This window comes from Bufo bufo, chromosome 3 (genome assembly GCF_905171765.1).
Source record: "Bufo bufo chromosome 3, aBufBuf1.1, whole genome shotgun sequence".
Classification (NCBI taxonomy): Eukaryota; Metazoa; Chordata; class Amphibia; order Anura; family Bufonidae; genus Bufo; species Bufo bufo.
The window spans coordinates 110,692,287-110,715,796 of NC_053391.1; the positions used below are offsets into that span (position 1 = coordinate 110,692,287).

The 23,510-nt window shown below is 44.4% G+C and overlaps 1 protein-coding gene across 1 annotated transcript in view; it reads left to right on the plus strand.

The window, feature by feature from the left end:
* PITPNM3 (PITPNM family member 3) overlaps positions 1-23,510 on the plus strand; it is a 793,517-nt gene that overhangs the window by 714,809 nt on the left and 55,198 nt on the right. The window contains exon 10 of the mRNA XM_040423477.1: positions 2,774-2,944. Within this exon, the coding sequence (XP_040279411.1) occupies positions 2,774-2,944 (171 nt within the window). The remainder of the gene's footprint in view (positions 1-2,773; positions 2,945-23,510) is intronic.

Sequence of the window (23,510 nt, forward strand, 5' to 3'; positions counted from 1 at the left end):
GCTATTATCTCAGTTAGATGAACTCCATTGAAATCAATGGGCCCGTTTTTTTATGGCTGTTTAGACAATAGTGGACCTGTCTAATGGCCATTAGAAAATGGTAAGGCCTCAACTCATGGATGCAAAAAGGACTTAGATTAGTAGGAGAGGTAAGGGACGAAACAGGGATGATGCAATTTTCTGATATCTCTCACAAGTTTGGGATTTCTAACAGAGTTTTACAAATACTTAAGATTGAGGTCTTTGTTGAATTCTCTACCAGAGGAAGTAGGTATACCTGATTCACCATTTGCAACATATTCTTTTGGTGCGGGAAATATGGCGAAGGGTATATCCAAGTTTTATAGGCTGCTTCTAGACGCTTATAACAATGAGACTGTGACAGGTTTAGATAAATGGGCCAAAGATTTGGGACAGCCGGCGGATCAAATTGCGTGGGAACAAATATTTTCGCTACCTCAAAAACACTCTAAATGTTCGTATCACTTAGAGGCAACCAGGAAATTAATTTACAGATGGTACATGACTCCAGAAAGGTTGTCTTTGATATATCCGGAAGTATCAAACCTGTGTTGGAGGTGCGGGAGGAGTGTGGGGGGTATGTTGCACATTTTCTGGGAATGCACCAAACTAAAACCCTTTTGGAAGGAAGTGCTTACTATGCTATCCTCGTTTCCTCACTTAACTCTCCCCTTTACTCCAGACTTAGTTTTATTACTCAACGGGTTAAACTTAGTGCCGAAGGCCTACCGCACGATTGTTTTTCATGTATTAACGGCTGCCAAAATCCTTATAGCCAAATACTGGAAATCTACTAAAGTCCCCAATATCTCAGAGGTTGTCAATCGTGTCAGCTATCATTGCGAAATGGAAGGCACCTTGGCATCATGTTAGGGCATGTTCACACACTACTTGAAAAGCTGGGGGGTTGGAAACATAAATTTCCCACACCTACCAGATAATACAGAGAGATGGGGAAAATCTATGGGAGTAGATGTTCTTTATATGTCAATGCGAGGGGTGTCAAATCCGACTGTGAGGGCGTGGTACGTCCTTCTTCAACAAGGGATCTTTGCATAGCTCGTGGGGCTAGTAAATACCATTCGAGCATAAGTGGAGTCGGGTATTATATATAACTTCGGACCATGGATAGGTTGTTGTTATGTTCATGTTTCGTTTTTCTTTCCTATGTCTCTCCTACTTCCCCCTCACCCTGGTACGGGCAATCACTGGATGCAGAGCCATGACTTAAAGTAACATCAAGAATATTGATTGTTTGTATACGCTGTTGATACCAAAATGCCTGTATCGTTTTACTCATTCACTCAATAAAAATATTGTGAAAGAAAATGGTAAGGCCTCTTTCACACTAGCGTGTGGCTCTGGATGCGTTCAAGGTGCGTTCAGTGAAACTCGCACCATTTTGCAAGCAAGTTCAGTCAGTTTTGTCCGCAATTGCTTTCAGTTGTTCAGTTTTTTCCACGCGGGTGCAATGCGTTTTGATGCGTTTTTCATGCGCATGATAAAAAACTGAAGGCTTACAAACAATATCTCTTAGCAACCTTCAGTGAAATACGCATCGCACCCGCACCTGCTTGCGGATGCAATGCGTTTTTCACTGGAGCCTTATTCACTTCTATGGGGCCAGGGCTGCGTGAAAAACGCAGAATATAGAACATGCTGCATTTTTCACGCAATGCAGAACTGATGCGTGAAAAAAACGCTCATGTGCACAGACCCATTGAAATGAATGGGTCAGGATTCAGTGCGGGTGCTATGTGTTCACGTCACGCATTGCACCCGTGCGGCAAACTTGCTCGTGTGAAAGGGTACCTTTCAGGTGTTAAAATAAATAAAAAATGCTCACATCATCCATTTGAAGGTAAGGGAGCACTTGCTCTGCACTGTGGATAGCAGGACCTGACTCTTCCAGCATTCATGTAGATGTTTGTTTGTTTTTTCTTCTGACCCAGCAGAATGGAGGGCACTATTGGGGACAATATTTTCACAGCAGGGCACTAATAGGGGGCATTTTATATACAGGGACACTGTAAAAAAAAAAAAAAATATGACATTCATTCATTTTTCTTGGCTGTTTTTAACGGCCATGAAAAACAGATGCAAAACGGCTATTAAAACCAAATGACCAGGAAATGGATGCACACATGGATGCAAAATATTGATGAAAAACAGTGTTTCCGTTTTTAAAGGCTGATTTTTTTATCACTGTTGTGTGAATGTAGCTTTATTTTCTCTCTCTCTTTCTCTATAATCCAAGGTCGGGATCTTATATCCCACGTGTCAGTATAGTCCAGTGATGGCTAACCTACGACACTCCAGCTGTGGTGAAACTACAACTCCCAGCATGCTCTATTCATTTCTCTGAATTTCTGAGAACAGCCAAGCAAGTGTACATCTTGGGAGTTGTAGTTTTACCACAGCTGGAGTGCCGTAGGTTAGCCATCACAGGGATAGTCCCTCCTAATTGCCTGAAGCTGACTGCAAGGAATTATGGGCAAGCCTGCCAACCAAGGCCTCTCCCAGGGTCATGCAAGTCTCCTTTCTCCTTTTCCTTGCACTGCTGTGCTATCTTCTGATCTGTAAAATGGAGGATGCCATTCTAAGCGAGTCGTCCAAAATGAATGAAACGTTTTGGATTCTCTGGAATCTCAATTTCTTGGGAAATTCATAACAAAGTTCCGTTACCTCTTTAATTGGCTTATATTGATTTATTTTCAATTTCCTGATGTTCTGTCTTTATTTTCATTTCCAGTGTGCCGGGCCCGACCTTCTTGTTGTCAGGTGTACAGTTTTTTCCATTCCGCTGATCCATCTGCCTCAAGACTGGAACCTTTGCTGGAGAAGACCTTCCACATGCTTCCACCATTCAGTGTGCCCAGATACCAGAAAGATCCCCTGGGAGATGGAAAGTCTTACCTTTTAGGTAACCAAAACTAATATGGAATTATGACTTACCTAATCAAACACTGAACTGCCACTGTATATGGCCTCTTTCACACTGACGTGTGTGATCCGTGGCCGTATTGCGGCCTGCAGATCGCGGGCCGCAATACACAGCCACAGTTCCGTGTGCATTCCGCATCACGGATGCAGACCCATTCACTTCAATGGGTCCGCAAATCCGGAATCGCGGAACGGCCGCACGGGACGGGACCCCTCGGAAGCACTACGGAGTGCTTCCGTGGGGTTACGTCCCGTACTTCCGTTCCGCAAAAAGATAGAACATGTCCTATCTTTTAGCGGAACGGGCGGATCGGGGACCCATTAAAGTGAATGGGTCCGCAATCCGATGCGGCTGACCTACGGCTGGCGATCGTGCATTGCGGCCCGCTATTTGCGGGCCACAGCACAGGCACGAGTCACACACGTCAGTGTGAAAGAGGCCTAACTCTTTTCAGGGGTACTACACCAATCTTGATCCAACTAATGGCAGTAATGTTAATAGTATGTGATGTCATAAAAATAATAGCACAAGCCATTTGGTAATACTCATGTATGTATACTTAGTAGATCACATAGTGCCTGGTTCCTACACCAATGGCCTCATTGATTTGGTCCACACATGTACTGTGTCTGGCACTGCAGTCAACTCCATTTATGTGTATGCAGATAAGCCGCAACACCTGTCATGGATCACAGATGAGAGCAGAGCTGTGTAAAGGCCCGTTTACAAAGTCTGACTGATGGGAAATGATCAGGAACTAACCGATCATTCCCAATAACTACCCATTAGTGGCAGAGGTGATAGCAGCACTTACATGCAGCAATCATCCCCCTGTATGAGAACGAGCGAATGCTGGTGCAATCGTTCAACCCCATATAGGTTCATTGTCTATTGGCAGCAGATCCCTGTTTACTCACGACCATGTGCTGCTGGCAAAAATGCTTTATAAAAGATGCAATCACCAGATGAATGATGCATGCTCATCTGGTGATCGGAGGCATATTTATAAGGGACAATCATCCCCGATACTTGCCCCAATCTTCAGCCTGTGTAAAAGGGATTTTCCAAAATTATAATATTCTATCCTCAGGCCATCAATATTTGATTGGTTTGGGTCCAACACTACACACTCCTATCAGATGTTTTGTAGTAGTGACGGGCAGTAGGGTTCATTGGACTCAGTGGTTACTTTCAGTACCAGGGTCCTAGGCTTGAATCCAACCAAGAACAACATCTGGACTGAGTTTGTCTGTTCTTACCATGTTTGTGTGGGTTTCCCTCCACACTCCAAAGACATACTGATAGGAAACTTAGATTGTGAGCTCCATATAGGACAGCAAGTGATGACAATGTCTGTAAAGTACTGTAGAATATGTCAGCGCTATATAAGTGAGTAAAATCAATCCAGTGCCAGAAGTCAGCAACAGAATTACACAGCTCTGTTCATTGTGCATTTGCACAATTGCTGCTCCCATTGAAGTGAAGTTAGGCACTGGAGCTACTGCAGAATATCTGATCGGCAGTGGTGTAGGGTGTAGGACCCCAACCAATAATGTATTGATGGTCCATCCTGAACATAGGCTATCAATATTAAAATTTAGGAAAACCTCTTTAACCCTGCTTCAGTCACATCAAAATTGTACCCTTTTCTATTGTAGACTTTAATTTATGTCTCAAGTAAATATACTGTAGCTGGCACACAACTCAGGTGTCTGAAGTGCATTCAAAATTTTTAGTGACATAACAAATTTCAGCTTTAAAAACCAGTAACATTTTGCCCCCTCTGTGTTCTATCAGTCATAAAAAAAAATATTAAATTTAACTGTATGATAACTTGAATTTTCTTGGAAGAGTTGTAGTTTTTATAAGAATCACTTGGGGATATATACAATGTATTACATAGACTGTATGGGGGATAAAAAAAATACCCTACATCAGTGCTGCCATTGAACCATGCGGCCTATGCAAAAACCCAGTTTGCCTTGGTTTGTCATGATGGTTCATTTTGTAAAACGAATTGAAAACAATTGTTTATGGGAACAGTAATTGAGACAAAATGTATTTTCTGAGTGATAGAAACTTTTTCCACTTTAGCAATAGTTGGTATTACTGCAATATGTAACAGGTATCACTAGAGAAGTATTCTGCATATACACTGCGTGCAGAATTATTAGGCAAATGAGTATTTTGACCACATCATCCTCTTTAGTCATGTTGTCTTACTCCAAGCTGTATAGGCTCGAAAGCCTACTACCAATTAAGCATATTAGGTGATGTGCATCTCTGTAATGAGAAGGGGTGTGGTCTAATGACATCAACACCCTATATTAGGTGTGCATAATTATTAGGCAACTTACTTTCCTTTGGCAAAATGGGTCAAAAGAAGGACTTGACAGGCTCAGAAAAGTCAAAAATAGTGAGATATCTTGCAGAGGGATGCAGCACTCTTAAAATTGCAAAGCTTCTGAAGCGTGATCATCGAACAATCAAGCGTTTCATTCAAAATAGTCAACAGGGTCGCAAGAAGCGTGTGGAAAAACCAAGGCGCAAAATAACTGCCCATGAACTGAGAAAAGTCAAGCGTGCAGCTGCCAAGATGCCACTTGCCACCAGTTTGGCCATATTTCAGAGCTGCAACATCACTGGAGTGCCCAAAAGCACAAGGTGTGCAATACTCAGAGACATGGCCAAGGTAAGAAAGGCTGAAAGACGACCACCACTGAACAAGACACACAAGCTGAAACGTCAAGACTGGGCCAAGAAATATCTCAAGACTGATTTTTCTAAGGTGTTATGGACTGATGAAATGAGAGTGAGTCTTGATGCGCCAGATTAATGGGCCCGTGGCTGGATTTGTAAAGGACAGAGAGCTCCAGTCCGACTCAGACGCCAGCAAGGTGGAGGTGGAGTACTGGTTTGGGCTGGTATCATCAAAGATGAGCTTGTGGGGCCTTTTTGGGTTGAGGATGGAGTCAAGCTCAACTCCCAGTCCTACTGCCAGTTTCTGGAAGACACCTTCTTCAAGCAGTGGTACAGGAAGAAGTCTGCATCCTTCAAGAAAAACATGATTTTCATGCAGAACAATGCTCCATCACACGCGTCCAAGTACTCCACAGCGTGGCTGGCAAGAAAGGGTATAAAAGAAGAAAATCTAATGACATGGCCTCCTTGTTCACCTGATCTGAACCCCATTGAGAACCTTTGGTCCATCATCAAATGTGAGATTTACAAGGAGGGAAAACAGTACACCTCTCTGAACAGTGTCTGGGAGGCTGTGGTTGCTGCTGCACGCAATGTTGATGGTGAACAGATCAAAACACTGACAGAATCCATGGATGGCAGGCTTTTGAGTGTCCTTGCAAAGAAAGGTGGCTATTTTGGTCACTGATTTGTTTTTGTTTTGTTTTTGAATGTCAGAAATGTATATTTGTGAATGTTGAGATGTTATATTGGTTTCACTGGTAAAAATAAATAACTGAAATGGGTATATATTTGTTTTTTGTTAAGTTGCCTAATAATTATGCACAGTAATAGTCACCTGCACACACAGATATCCCCCTAAAATAGCTAAAACTAAAAACTACTTCCAAAAATATTCAGCTTTGATATTAATGAGTTTTTTGGGTTCATTGAGAACATGGTTGTTGTTCAATAATAAAATTAATCCTCAAAAATACAACTTGCCTAATAATTCTGCACTCCCTGTATTATAGATCGGGTATATTTTAAAGACTGGGTATGGACAGGATAGGAACAGTGTAAAATTGGAACTTTATTTATGTTTGTGTGTGTGTGGCGTACAAATGTTTGGTGCAAATTTTTTGATGCTGTGATCCAGATGTTGATAACCATCTGGGTCATGGCATCAATGAATAGCCTAATAAGGTGAAGAGGGTTGATTAGTAGTGTTGATCGAGCACCAAAGTGCTCGGGTGCTCGAGTAGAACACTTCGGGATGCCTGGGTGCTCTACAGAGCACACAAGCACAATGGAAGTCAATAGGAGAACCCCGAGCATTAAACCAGGCAACCCTGTGAACCAGTCTGGTTCACAGGAAAAGGTCAGAAATTGATGGAAACACCACTGAAATGGTTCAGTAACAGCATGGGGAGGATGTCTGGATGCATCTTGGACTCCGTCCCAGGTCGCTGCTGGGAAGGATGTTGTCTGAGTAGTACGCCACTTTTACAGACTGACAATAATATGCACAAAACCAAAGATAAAATCGATTTTAGAGGAAAAATTGTTAGGAAACATTATTTTCTGTATATATACATGTATATAAAGTGCAAGTGCTTCCAAAATCTACAAGGAAGCGGCATTCTGATACAACCTGCATATCACATAAAGGAGGGCCTTATTCACATTGTGGTACAATTGTTCAGGTAGTGGGAATCCTACACTCAGAAAGCCTATGCACTAAGTGAAAGAGCTGCCAAAAATTACAAGGAACCGGCACTCCAATACACCCTTTATTACACATAAAGGAGGGCATCATACAAATTGAAAAATTTTGACTGATGGCCTGCTGGTGACCCTCTAAAACATTAGGAGCAAGGGCCTGCTGGTGATCCTCTAAAAAATTAGGGGTAAGGGTCTGCAGCTGATCTGACCATCTAAAAAATTAGGGGTGAGGGTCTGCTGCTGATCTGATCCTCTAAAACATTAGGGATGAGGGTCTGCTGCGGATCTGACCATCTAAAAAATTAGGGGTGAGGGTCTGCTGCTGATCTGATCTTCTAAAACATTAGGGATGAGGGTCTGCTGCGGATCTGACCATCTAAAACATTAGGGGTGATGGCCTGCTGCAAATCTGACCTTCTAAAACATTAGGGGTGAGGGCCTGCTGCTGATCTGACGATGGACAAAATTATGAGTGAGGGCCTGCTGCTGAGCTGACCATCTAAAACATTAGGAGTGAGGGTCTGCTGCCGAGCTGACTCTCTAAAACATTAGAGGTGAGTGCCTGCTGCTGAGCTGACCATCAAAAAAAATATGGTTGAGGGTCTGCTGCTGAGCTGACTCTCTAAAAAATTAAGGGTGAGTGCCTGCCGCTGATCTGACCATGGAAAAAATTATGGGCGAGGGCCTGCTGCTGAGCTGACCATCGAAAAACTTATGGTTGAGGGCCTGCTACTGAGCTGACCCTCTAAAACATAAGCAGCGAGGGTAGCCTAATAAGCATGTTGATATGATGGAGGAGGAGGACGAGAAAAGGAAGATTGAACCTTATATCCTTTTTTGTGGTGGAAGGGGTGCATGGGAATACAGTGTATTCAATACACCATAAAAAACACATTTAAAGTGCCTTTATGTTCAGCTGCTTTCCTTTGGTGGAGTAGAGAAGTCAGGGGCAATCCAGGCCTTGTTCATTTTTATAAGAGTCAACCGGTCAGCATTTTCAGTTGACAGGCGGATGCACTTATCATTTATTATGCCCCCAGCAGCACTAAATACCCACTCTGACAAAACGCTGGTGGCAGGGCAGGCCAGCACCTCAAGGCGTAGAGCGCCTGTTCATGCCACGTGTCCAGCTTGGACACCCAAGAGGGATCATTAAGGATGCAGATATGGTCTGCTACGTACTCCTTTACCATCTTCCAAAATTTTTCCCTCCTTGTGACAGTAGGCATCACGCATCAGGGAGAGGGTGCTGGCGGGTTTTCATGAAACTGTCCCAGGCCTTGGAGAGTGTTGCCCTGCCTCTGTTGACACTGCTGTGTGTTCCCATCGTCTCCCCCTCCTCGGTTGCCCAAGGAACTACATACTCTGCCGCCAGCGTTGTCAGCTGGAAATTTTTTGAGCAATTTTTCCACAAGGATCTTCTGGTATTGCACCATTTTGCTACTCCTTTCCACCACAGGAATGACAGATGAGAAGTTCTTTTTGTAGCGGGGGTCGAGAAGGGTGAACAACCAGTAATCCGTGTTGGCCAAAATGCATACAACGCTAGGGTCATGGGAAAGGCAGCATAGCATAAAGTCAGCCATGTGTGCCAGAGTCCCAATAGACAAGATTTTGCTGTCCTCATCAGGAGGATGACTCTCAATAAACTCATCCTCTTCCTCCTCTTCTGCCCATCCACGCTGAAATGATGGAATAAATCTGCTATGGGTACTACCCTCTGTAGCGGAGGCAACCGTCTCCAGCTCCTCCTCCTACTCATCCTATTCGACAAAATGAGGGTGGTCTGGCTATCACCCTGTGTACTGTCTTCCCCTATTTCCACCTCTTCCACATGCAAAGCGTCCGCCTTTATTGTGAGCAGCAAGTGTTTCAGTAGACACAGAAGCGGGATGGTTACGCTGATAATAGCGGCATCGCCTCTCACCATCTGTGTTGATTCCTCAAAGTTGCGTAACACCTCACAGAGGTCAGATATCCATGCCCACTCGTCGCTTGTGAAGAGCGGCAGCTGACTGTAAAGGAGACGACCATGTTGCAGCTGGTATTCCACTACTGCCCTCTGCTGCTCACAAAGCCTGGCCAACATGTGGAACGTGGAGTTCCAGCACGTACTCACATCGCACAACAGTCGGTGAACTGGCAATTGCTAGCGCTGCTGCAGCGCTGCCAGACCGGAAGCAGCTGTAGATAACTTTCGGAAATGGGCACACACGTGACGCACCTTCACCAGTAGCTCATATAAATTGGGGTAGGTTTTGAGAAACCGCTGAACCACTAAGTTTAACACGTGGGCTAGGCATGGTATGTGTATGAGCTTGCCGAAGTCCAAAGCTGCCACCAAGTTACGGCCATTATCAGACACAACCATGCCTAGTTCTAGGTTGAGTGGCAAGAGCCACAGTTAAGTCTGGACCCTTATACCCTGCCAAAGCTCTGCGGCAGTGTGCTGTTTGTCACCTAAGAAAATAAGTTTCAGCGCGGCCTGTTGCCGCTTCCCCACTGCAGTGCTACAATGCTTCCAGCTACTGACTGATGGCTGACTGGTGCTGCAAGATGACAATTCAGATGTGGAAGTGTAGGAGGAGAAGGGGGGGGGGGGTGGTTGCAGCCACTAATGTAGGTGGTGGCTGAAATCCTGATGGAAGTAGGGCCCGCAATCCTTGGCGTCGGTAGCACCTGTGCCATCCCAGGGTATGACTTGCTCCCGGCCTCCACAACGGTCACCCAGTGTGCCGTCAGGGAAATTTAGCATTCCTGGCAACAAGCACTTGTCCATCTGTCAGTCGTTAAGTGGACCTTCCCAATAACTGCGTTAGTCATGGCACGAATGATGTTACGGGACACATGCTGGTGTAAGTTGGGGATGGCACACTAGGCAAAATTGTGGCGGCTGGGGACGGGGAAAGGCCGCCGCCATCAGGCTGCAGAAAGCCTCAGTGTCCACAAGCCTAAATGGCAACATTTCCAGGGCCAGCAATTTGGAAAGGTGCGCATTTAGTGCTATGGCCTGTGTGTGGGTGGCTGGGTATTTGTGCTTTCGTTCAAAGGCCTGGGGTATGGACATCTGTACGTTGCGCTGGGACACAGAAGTGGATGTGCTAGCTGATGGTGCTTGCGAAAATCCAAGTGCAGGGCGGGAGGCATCCGGGCCTGCGTCTTGAACAGGGGATTGGCCAGCACGTTACACAGGGGAAGAGGAGGCAGTGGTGTGACCCGCAAACACTGATTGTGGACCCAGGCGTTCGGCCCACCTATTAGGGTGCTTTGATGCCATGTGGCGGATCATGCTGGTGGTCGTGAGGTTGCTAGTGTTCACGCCCCTGTTCATTTTGGTACGGCACAGGTTGCAAATGACATTTCTTTTATCGTCTGCACTTTCATCAAAAAAGCGGCAGACTGTGGAACACCTACCCCTTGGCAAGGGAAAGTTCCGCAATAGGGTTCTCCGGGGAACAGTTGCAGGCCTGTTTGGTGTGGCCCGCCTTCTCCCTTTTGCCACACCACTGCCTATTCCAGCCTGTTGCGGTGCTGCGGATCCCTCCACCTCTGTACTGCTGTCCTTGCTCGGCTTGCCAACTTCCCACGTTGGGTCAGTGATTTCATTGTCCACCACCTCCTCTTCCACTTCCTCACTCTGGTCATCCTCCTGACTTGTTGATCTAACAACAACCTCACTTATCGACAACTGTGTCTCATCCTCATCATCAACCTCTTGAGACACTAATAGCGGGGGACTTATTGGCAACTGTGTCTCATCATCATCATCCACCTTGTGAAACACTAATTGCGGTTCCCCACCGCCATTTTCTTCTGACTGTGGATGCTGAAGAGTTTGGGAATCAGGGCACAAGATCTCCTCATGTCCCTCTTTAAGCGGGTTTGGCGAGAGGCCCAAAAATGGAATGGCGATGAAAAGAACTCCTCGGAATATCCGAGTGTGGGATCACTTGTTTGCAAAAACTCTCCATGGTGGGAGGAAGGAGGATCAGGGACCAGACTCTTGGCTACTGAGACTGGACTTTGTGGAAGACAGGGTAGTGCTGTCACGGTAGGTAAGATAAGGGAAGTAAACAGAACATGACAGGGCAAACAAAACAACTGACTAGGCCACAAATGCTAGGGAACAAAGGGGTGACATCCTAGCAATCCCTAAAACACTTTCCTTAAGCTGCTATGCCTATGTGCATATCTCGATGGTAGATATGCATATGTCCATTTACCTAAGACTGTAACACACTGAACAAAACCCTCAGCTGTAGAGAAGAGGGAGAGAGACACCCAGCTCCTTCAACAACCGAAGGAGCTAGCGTCACCCTAGAGGCCTAGTAAAAACAGACACAGAAGGAAAAAGGGAAAAGGACTTATCTAGATATGTATTGGAGCAGACGATCCACCAAACTTCCAGAGCTCACACAAGGCAGAACTATAACCTACAAAGGCTATAGGGAGAGGGAGGAATAAATAGCTTCACCAATTACCTAAAGAACAACACCTGGGAGGAGGTGGGATTCAGTTGAAACACACAACAAAACAAACTGTCAGATCGAGTCACGTGCAGAAACTCTGACAGATCTCCTCAGAACACCCACAGGGCAGGGGGCGTGACAGTACCCCCCCTTTCTACGGGTGACCTCCGGACACCCAGGTCCAACTTTATCCGGGTGTGCCCTGTGAAAGGCATTGACAAGGCAGCTAGCATTAACATCGTTAGCCGGAACCCACATTATTTCCTCTGGACCGTATCCCCTCCAATGCACCAGGTACTGAAGGGAACCCCGAAGAACACATGAGTTGAGAATTCTAGAGATCTGAAACTCCAGATTACCATCAACCAAAACAGGATGAGGAGGCAAAGGAGATGGTTCCGCAGGTTCCACATATTTCTTCAACAAGGACCTGTGAAACACAATATGGATCTTCCAGGCCTGCGGAAGTTCCAGACGAAACGCCACCGGATTGACAATGGCCGAGATTTTGTAAGGGCCAATAAATCTTGGACCCAATTTCCGAGAGGGTACCTTCAGCTTAATGTTTTTAGTGGACAACCACACCAAATCACTCACACACAGGTCCGGACCAGTCATACGTCTATTGTCAGCCATCCGTTTATATCTTTCACCAATTTTTTTCAAATGAACTTGAATCTTCCGCCAGATACATGACAAAGAGGAAGAGAATCTCTCCTCTTCCGGTATCCCAGAAGATTTGGTCCCAGAAAAAGTACCAAACTGAGGGTGACAACCATATGCGCCAAAAAATGGTGACTTATCAGTTGACTCCTGCCTACGGTTATTCAAGGCAAACTCAGCTAAAGACAAGAACGAGGACCACTCATCCTGATTCTCAGCGACAAAACACCTCAAATAGGTCTCCAGGTTTTGGTTAATGCGCTCAGTTTGGCTATTCGACTGAGGATGAAAAGCCGAAGAGAAAGACAACTGAATACCCGGACGAGAACAAAACGCCCTCCAAAACCTGGAAACAAATTGCATCCCCCTATCAGACACCACATCAGAGGGAATGCCATGTAATTTCACAATGCTATCAATAAAAACCTGAGCGAGAGTTTTCGCATTGGGCAAACCTGATAATGGCACAAAGTGAGCCATCTTACTGAAGAGGTCCACTACCACCAAAATCACAGTTTTCCCAGAGGAACTCGGCAAATCAGTAATAAAGTCCATGGACAAATGCGTCCAAGGACGAGATGGGATGGACAAACGAAGAAGAGCTCCTGATGGCCGAGTGTGATCCACTTTGACGTGTGCACAGGTCTCACAAGCTGCTACATAACCCTCAACACCTTTACGCAACCCTGGCCACCAGAATCTCTGGGAAATAAGATCTACAGTGGATCTACTTCCAGGATGTCCCGCAAGGACAGTATCATGATGTTCCTTGAACACCTTGTATCGCAATTCAGGAGGAACAAACAACTTGCCTGGAGGACAAGAATCAGGTGCCTCCTCTTGAGTCCCCAAGCCCCCAACACTTCCTTCTCCAGCTCGGGGTAAAGAGCACAAACCACCACCCCATCAGCCAAAATCGGAGAGGGATCCTCTGAATCTCCCCCTTCGGAAAGCTACATGACAACGCATCTGGTTTGGCGTTTTTAATCCCAGGGCGATAGGTGACCACAAAATTGAACCTGGTAAAAAACAATGACCATCTAGCCTGCCTAGGATTTAAACGCTTTGCAGATTGCAGGTAAGCCAGATTCTTATGGTCAGTAAATACCATAATCAGATGGCTAGCCCCTTCTAGCCAATGACTCCACTCTTCAAAGGTCAATTTGATGGCCAACAACTCTCTATTCCCAACATCATAATTTCTTTAGGCGGCCGAGAGTTTCTTGGAGAAAAAAAGCACACGGGTGCCATTTGCTAGGAGAGGGACCCTGCGACAAGACTTCTCCGACTCCCACTTCTAACGTGTCAACCTCCACAATAAAGGGTTGAGACACATCAGGTTGCATCAGAATGGGAGCAGAAGCAAAACATTTCTTAATAGCAGAAAAAGCCTGTAATGCCTCAGCCGACCAGATAGAGAAGTCAGCGCCCTTCCTAGTCATATCTGTCAAAGGTTTGACAATGGTGGAATAATTCTGAATAAATTTTCTGTAGTAATTAGTAAATCCTAAAAACCGCATCAGGGATTTCTGATTCTCTGTCCGGTCCCATTCCAGTACCGCACAGACCTTTTCGGGATCCATACGAAAACCGGAGGCAGAAAGCAAGTACCCCAAAAACGGCAGCTCCTGAACCGCAAACACACATTTTTCCAACTTAGCATACAATTTATTCTCCCTAAGGATCAATAACACTTGTCTCAAATGATCCTGATGAGTCTTCATATCGGGTGAGTAAATTAATATGTCATCGAGGTAAATAACAATGAACCTCCCCACCAAATGATGAAAAATGTCATTGATAAAGCGCTGAAAGACTGCTGGAGCATTAGTTAAACCAAAGGGCATGACTAGGTTCTCGAAGTGACCCTCGGGGGTATTGAAGGCAGTTTTCTATTCATCTCCTTCCCTGATTCTGATCAGATTATAAGTTCCTCTTAAATCCAACTTAGAAAACACCTTGGCACCAACAATCTGATCAAATAGATAAGGATAACGGACAGTAATGAGATTCAGTTCCCGGAAATCTAGGCACGGTCTAAGGGATCCGTCCTTCTTTACGAAAAAGAAGCCAGCGGCCATAGGAGACTTAGATGGTCTAATATGTCCCTTTGCCAAACTCTCAGCAATATACTCTTGCATAGCTACTCTTTCGGGTTGAAAAAGATTATATAACCGAGATTTTGTCAATTTTGCTCCGGGGATAAGATTGACCAAACAATCATACTCTCGGTGAGGGGGCAACTCCTGAGCTCCACCCTCCGAGAATACGTCTGAAAAATCGGAAAGAAACTGAGGCAACACCTTAGTGGACACCCCCGAAATAGAGGCACTAAGACAGTTGTTCATACAAAATTCACTCCAATTACTGATTTGTCTTGTTTGCCAGTCAATGGTAGGGTTATGTTTTATCAACCATGGTAAACCCAGAACCATCGGAGCAGGCAAACCTTTCATAACAAAGCAAGAAATGAACTCAACATGAGAATCACCCACCCTCAAATGAATATCCTGAACAATGAGTTAGACATCTTTGCGAGAGGGGGGCAGAATCTATAGCAAACACTGGTATCTCTTTGCTTAATGCTCTTGTTTTAAAACCATGACTCTGAAGAAATTGAAAATCAATAAGATTAACCCCTGCGCCACTGTCAACAAATACCTTTAACTCACAATTTCCAGAGTCTAGCGCCACCATGGCAGACAGGAGGAATCGGGTACTGCAGGTAGGATATGAATATGCCTGCTCTGACTCCCCATTCACACTACCAAAAGTAAGAGAGTTTTTTTTTTTTCTTTGAAGGAATCCCCTATTTGTTTTTCATTACCACTTTGAGGTTTAATAAAAGGGCACACATTAATGAAATGACCTTCTATACCACAGAAGTAACAGTCTATTCAGCTTCCTAAAATTACTATTACCAGAGCAAGAAGTAACCTGACCCAATTGCATAGGCTCCTCTCCAGCCCCTAATTCAAGTGTCATAGTTCCCCGAGGGACAGGAGGGACTGATTCTCCACCAGACAGCAACCCCTGCCCGAGGGGAACCTTGCACCTCTCCCTAAAACGTCTATTAATCCGTACGGCCTCCAAAGAATCAGGTTTTTCATGAAATGCAAGGGCATCTTTTAATCTCTCAGATAGCCCCTGACAGAACTGACTACGGAGTGCAGGATCATTCCACTCCGAGTCAGTCGTCCATCTTCTAAATTCAACACAATAGCACTCAGCAGTACGTTCTCCCTGGCACAAGCTGCGCAACTTAGATTCAGCCATAGAGACCCGGTCTGGGTCATCATAAATCAGGCCCAGGGCTCCGAAAAATTCATCCACCGACCGGAGGGACTGTGAACCGGTCGGCAGAGAAAAAGCCCAAGACTGAGCATCACCTTTTAGAAATAATAACCCCTACTCTTTGGTTTTCATCTCCAGATGAAATCGGACGCAGACGAAAATACAATTTACAGGACTTCCTGAACTAAACAAAGTTATCACTTCCCCCGGAAAACCTATCAGGGAGAGCGACCTTAGGTTCCAGGCAGACCTGATTTCCCCCGGCGGCACCAGACGCCAAAGTACTCTGACACCGTGCAACCGAATTGCGGAGGTCAGCTACCTCCAAAGACAATCCCTGCATGCGATCAACCAAAGCATCAATAGTTTCCATTTTGCAAACAGCAAGGGAAAAAATGACGGTATGGCGGGTTATAATGTCACGGTAGGTAAGATAAGGTAAGGAAACAGAACACGACAAGGGAAACAAAACAATTGACTAGGCCACAAATGCTAGGGAACAAAGGGGTGACCTCCTAGCAATCCCTTAAAATTTTCTCTAAGCTCGATGGTAGATATGCACATGCCCACGTACCTAAGACTGTAACACACTGAACCAAACCCTCAGCTGTAGGGAAGAGGGAAAGAGACACCCTGTTCCTTCAAGAATCGAAGGAGCTAGCGTCACCCTAGAGGCCTAGTAAAAACAGACACAGAAGGAAAAAGGGAAAAGGGCTTATCTAGATATGTGTTGGAGCAGACGATCCACCAAACTTTCAGAGCTCACACAAGGCAGAACTATAACCCGCAAAGGCTATAGGAAGAGGGAGAAATAAATAGCCTCACCAATTACCTAAAGAACAACACCTGGGAGGAGGTGGGATTCAGTTCAAACCCACAACAAAACAAACTTTAAAATCGAGTTACGTGCAGCAACTCTGACAGATCTCCTCAGAACACCCACAGGGCAGGGCACGGCATGACAGGTGCTTAACCGACTGGAAGCATTATCTGCTGCAATCCAACCAACCACCTGGTCGCACTGGTGTGACGTTGAGAGTGGTATCCTGTGCCTCCCTGAAAACTGGGACATGAAGCTTGGTATCGTGGATGAGTGTGTTTCTTGTGCTCTGGTTGCAGGCACAGTTTCACCGCGCACAGGGCCACGGCCTCTGCGTGTACGATCAGCAGCAAGGTCACTTCCCTGTCCCCTACTGCCCGCCTTACGCATATTAAATGATATATATGCTTTAAAGTATGTCACACACACAGTAGCGCAGGTTTTGTAAGTGTATGTGCAAATAAATTACACTGAATGTCACTGATATTTAGGATGGGCAAATGTTATACAGGAGATGTAGCACAGGTAATGTTGCTGTCACCAGCGTAGAAAAAAATTAGATTGAATGTCACTGATATTTCGGATGCGCTAAAGTTATACTGGAGATGTAGCACAGGTAATGTCGCTGCAACCAGCAATGAAAAAATTTGACTGGATGTCACTGATATTTAGGATGGGCAAATGTTATACAGGAGATGTAGCACAGGTAATGTCGCTGCAACCAGCAGCGAAAAAATTACACTGAATGTCACATATATTTCGGATGCGCTAACTTTATACTGGAGATGTAGCGCAGGTAATGTCGCTGCAACCAGCAACGAAAAAATTATACTGAATGTCACTGATATTTCGGAGGCGCTAAAGTTATACTGGAGATGTAGAGCAGGTAATGTCGCTGTCACCAGCGGCAAAAAAATTACACTGAATGTCACTGATATTTTGGATGCGCTAACGTTATACTGGAGAAGTAGTGCAGGTAATGTTGCTGTCACCAGCAACGGAAAAATTTTACTGAATGTCACTAATATTTTGGATGGGCAAACGTTATACTGGAGATGTAGCGCAGGTAATGTTGCGGCAGTAATGCAGCGGCCAAACAATTGCACGCAATTTAGCGCAGGTTGCACTAAAAATGTATATTGCTGCCAGATACAATAGTCATTAAAAGGACTTTTGGGTCTCTACAATAGCACACAATGTAGCACAAGTTGCGCTAAAAAATATATTGCTGCCAGACACAACATTAGTCCTTAAAAGGACTTTTGGGTCTCTAACACCAACCCTGCCTGACAACAAAATAAAATTCACTTCCCTACACTATTTGTACCTTCTACAGCACAGCTCTCCCTGACTAAGACTGGCCGAACCACGTGTCATCGGGTGCTTTATAGCAACCGATGACACGTTCCGGCCAGCCAATCACTGTAATGCCAGTAACCGACATGGCTACGGCATTACAGTGAGTGGCAGTACTTACCTGCATGTTTATTGGCTGCATAGCAGCCAACAATTGTGCAGGGAGGAGACTCGAGCATCGCGCTCGAGCACAAGCAATATTCGGCCGAACACCGCAATGTGACGAGCATCGCGATGCTTGAGCCGAACTGGTGTTCGGCCGAGCATGCTCGGGCACTCATGTCCTCACTCCTTTTCTGGAAAAAATGACCCCCATATGTGACAATCGGAAAGCAAATATGCTCCCTGATTAATGAGGAAAGGGGAATTGATAACATGCACAGAAGTCCATGTTACCATTCCCCTGGGGTCCAGTAGTGCTACCCAGGGAGAGCGAATGTTTTTTCTCTCCTTCTTGCAGCCTCCCCCCACTGCCTCCCCCTCCTCCATGCTGGATGAGTCAGCTAAAGGGGTGGAGGGCTGCTTTAACCCTTGATATCTCAGGCTGGGTAGAACCAACAGATGTGATCTTGGTTTTATTTGAAAGCTGACAGTCTAAGCAACAAGACCAAGATGGTAGTGCTAGGTGAGCTACATCAAGAGATACATCCTTTAGAAATCATGTTAAGAGTAAAAGCTGCAGATAAATGCATCTCTCACTGGGAACCATTCCTAAGGGCTGTAACTCACTATGTATAATGGCTAGGCCACAATCTTGGTCTTGTTTAAAAGCTTAGGTTGTCAACTTTCAAACAAAACGTCTACAGCCACACAGCCTTGAACAGTGTTCATTTGAACTAGTATTGTCCTTTTCTGCCTGAAAAAACACAGTTCGGGATGTTCAGTGTGTGTGGGGGAGAGGGGTTAGGGTACTTTTACACTTGCGGCAGAGGATTCCTGCATGCAGTTCCGTCTCCGGAACTGCCTGCCGGATCCGTCAAAACGCATGCAAACTGATGGCATTTGTCATACTGATCAGGATCCTGATCTGTCTGACAAATGCATTGAAATGCCAGATCCGTCTCTCAGGTGTCATTCGGGAAAAACGAATCCGGCATTTATTTTTTTTCTAATTTTTTAAGGTCTGAGCATGCACAGACCGCAATGCTGGATACGTTTTGCTGGAACACTCGGGCCGGATCTGGCATTAATGCATGTCAATGGGAAAAAATGCCGGATCCGGCATTCCGGCAAGTATTCTGAAATTTTGGACGGAGATAAAACCGCAGCATTCTGCGGTATTATCTCTATCCAGAAATTCAAAAAAACTGAACTGAAGACATCCTGATGCATCCTGAACGGAATGCTCTCCATTCAGAATTCATTAGGATAAAACTGATCAGTTATTTTCCGGTATTGAGCCTCTAGGACGGAACTCAATGCCGTAAAAGAATAACGCTAGTGTGAAAGTACCCTTAAGCATTGCAGACTTCTTTTTCTTGTGATTAGTAAATGTTCAACTGGCAGAGCTCCGAAAACCTCTATAGGTCACACATTATCTAGGAAACTCTCTGTGAATTGATAACATCAGTGATCACTGTAGACCTTTATATAATGTTAAAGGAAATGTTCAGTGAATCATCACTGGAATATTACTAAATTATTCATTCAGCCCTGGCACTTTCACATTTTCCAGAATTGCTTTGCCTGCTCCCTTAATTATTTAGAACAGACACTGGGACATACAGGGTGAAGCCAACTACCTCACTATATACTGTGGTTACTTGTTAGTTTGGATTTTGCGGTGTTAGGATTATTGCAGTAATAAAACCAATCCCACTGGAGTTGTTGTTCCTAATTATACACCAAATGACAATACAAGATAATTTATATTGTATTACTTTAGAATGGCTATTCTACAGTATAAAGTGAGACACAGCATGTTAGTGTCTTATAATGTGATGTAATCTATTGTCATTGTTTCAACTAAACCAGGGTTTAGAGCGTTCCTTTCTGCTTGTTTTGTAACCAGCATGCATGAAAAGAGGACAAAGGAATGTTAGGGCACTCTATATACAGGTTTTTAATTTTTTATAATATCAAAGTATGTTCAATGCTTAAATATAGCATGGAAAAATAGTGTAAAATGTAGCTATGGCTGTGTGAAATGGATGAAGGGTTTTAATTTACAAGCTGCATGTGCAAGAGGGTCATATCTATCTACTGGTTACTTGAAATATGTCCTCCCAGTTAAACTTACCCACTAGTGTACCAGAGCATCCTCAGATGGGTCTAGATTCTGACACAATAATAGGCCACAAAGGTCCAGCAGAAGATTTTGAATCAATCTCTTGTTACTAGGGTCTTTTTCTTATGAGTTGTTTAACAATTCTTTATATGAACAAAATGTACATTTCTCTGTTCAGATGAAGGGTAGACCCTCAGAATAATTTCTATGTAGGTAGCTTTTCTATAAAGAACTACCTGTGTGAGTGAGCACATGTGAATAAACTCCCCACCCCATAGCAGTGGTTCCTCATCATAAGGTTTGAGCACCAGATATAACTTTTATATTGTACCCTGTAAGAAAAACAAAGCAAATAAAAAAAAGTATAAGATCACAGCAGGTCAAAAGATATCTGTAAATATACTCAAGTAAATTAAATTTACAAGCTCCTTCATGGTATAGATCCTATGGTGCAGATTTGTCAATGTGAAAAAATGTGTAAACTAGACCAAACACCATATTTTTTAAGTCCCTGGACCACTTTTTTTGTGACATAGTGAAAAATGCCATGGTAGCCTGTTGCTAAATATATAGTACATATCAGGGATGGGAAAATATTTTTTGATACCCAAGTACAGGATTAAGAGTGCCATCTACACCACACTAAGTTTGTGATGTTCAGCATGATAGTTATTGGATTGATAATCAGTTATGTAATTTGCCCCTGTCCACCATTTTCTCCACTATATACATACTGTACATCTGCATCAAATGTGAAGATCTCCATGTAGAACAAGATGGTCGCCCTACTAAGTATTTGTCATACAGTTTGTTGGCTCTAGCAGTTCTTTTCATTCACTATATATGCATACAATATATACATCATAACTAGAGATGAGCGAATTTCAAAAAAAAAATATTTGGTCGGTTCGCAGAATTTTCCGAAAACATTCGATTTGATCCAAATTTATTCATGGTGAATCACATTAAAAAAGCTATTTCCTGGCTGCAGAGAGCCTGTATAGTGGTGTAGAACACTGTGCCTTGCAGTAACACGCATAGGGAGTCTACTGTGGTAGTGAAACAATACTGTGACACGCACATGACAGGTGTCGTTCTTAGAATCACTGCACAATTCACTTATTTGGGCAGTAACGGTGCCAAAACTGACCAAATAACTCAAGTGTGAACTCAGCCTTACACGGTCGATGTTAGCGTCAAGAAGAAGCGCACTCTTTTTACACCGTCATCAGCTGATTCCACATAGATGTCTACAGAATCTGTTCTATTAAACACTTGGAGAGGAGTGGAGAGGGTGTCAGCAGTAAGTTTGTGTTAATGTCACTGATTGTTTTGCCCATCCTCTGATCCGTCAGAACAATAACCCCAAAAAAACGGATCCTGTCTAATGAGCATCCGCCTTCACTCGGTCAGCATTTTGTCAGAAATCCATCAGTATTGCTAATGCCCAAAAAAACAGGAGTGGATCCAAAACAGAGATGACACGTTAATAGAACCTGAACCAGCAGGTTGTGGCATACTTGGAGTGCACCCTGCCACCCCACATCAAAGGTGTCACGCATGAGCTGCCACTGGCTAACATCGAAGTTACACAGAGGAGTACCTCCGTCCACCTGCATTATCAAGAAATCATTTATGGCTTTTCTCTGTTCATATAGTTGGTCCAACATATGGAGGGTGGAATTCCAATGGGTGGAAACGTCACATATCAGCCTATGTTGGGGAATGCTGTTCTGCCGCTGCAGCTCAAGGAGGGTGTGCTTTGCAGTGTATGAGTGGCTGAAATGCATGAAAAGTTTCTTGGCCATTTTTATGATGTCTTGCAGATGAGCAGAAGACTTCAGGAACCGCTTTACAACCAGATTGAACACGTGCGCCATTCAGGGCGCATGGCTGAGCCCTCCTTGACGCAGTGCCGACACCATGTTCTTCCTGTTGTCGGTCACCATTGTTCCGATTTTGAAATGTCGACGAGAAATCCAGGATTTGATTTCTTGCTGAAGGACATGGAGCAATTCCTCCCCTGCCTGACTCTGTTCGCCCAGGAAAACTAGGTGCAGAACAGCGTGACACCGCCGTGCCCTGCACATGTAGTATGATGGTGGGACACTGTGAATTGTCCATGCAGTGGAGCCTGAGGACACGGTGAAGGATGAGGAGGCATAGTTACATAGTTGATACTGTTGAAAAAAGACGTAAGTCCATCAAGGCCAACCAAGGGATAGGTGGGGATGCGAATCCCAGAAGGAAGTGAGACTCAGATTTCTACACGTTTTCATAAGCATTAATGTTGTTTACTTTGAAGAATTCATCTAAACCCTTTTTAAAACTGTCCACTGTTCCTGCTGTGACCACATCCTGAGGAAGTCTATTCCACAGATTTACAGTTCTTACAGGAAAGACGCTTTGACGCTTCTGGAGACTGAACTTTTTATTCTCCAGTCGGAGGCAGTGCCCCCTTGTCTTTTGAGGCCATTTTACATGGAACACTTTTTCTCCGTATTTTTTGTATGGCCCATTTATATATTTGTATAGGTTAATCATGTCCCCCCTTAGATGTCTCTTCTCAAGACTAAATAAATTCAATAATTTTAATCTTTCTTCATAAATAAGACCCTCCATGCCCCTTATCAGTTTAGTCGCTCTCCTCTGTATTTTTTCCAGCTGCAGTGCGTCCATCCTATGGACTGGTGCCCAGAATTGAACTGCATATTCCAGATGAGGCTGCACCAACGCTTTGTAAGGTGGTAATATATCCCTGCCCCACAAGTCCATGCCTCATTTAATGCATGACAATATCCTGGTGGCCTTAGAAGCAGCTGATTGACATTGTATGCTGTTATTTAATCGACCATCTACAAGGACACGCAAATCCTCTATAAGTGACTCTCCCAGTGTTACATCACCTAGGACAGGCATGTCCAAACTGCGGCCCTCCAGCTGTTCCAAAACTACAACTCCCAGCATGCCTGGATAGCTTACAGATATTAGGGTATGCTGGGAGTTGTAGTTTTGCAACAGCTGGAGGGCCGCAGTTTGGACATGCCTGACCTAGGACATATGAAGCATGGAGATTATTACTACCAATATGCATAACTTCACATTTATCAACATTGAACCTCATTTGCCAAGTTGATGCCCAATCACTCAGAGTGTTCAAGTCAGCTTGTAGTTTATGGACATCTTCCATAGACTGTACAGTACTACTAATCCAGTCCTCGATATCATTAATAAATAAATAAAATAATAGAGGGCCCAGCACTGAACCTTGGGGTACACCACTTATAATCTGGGACCATTTTGAATAGGAAT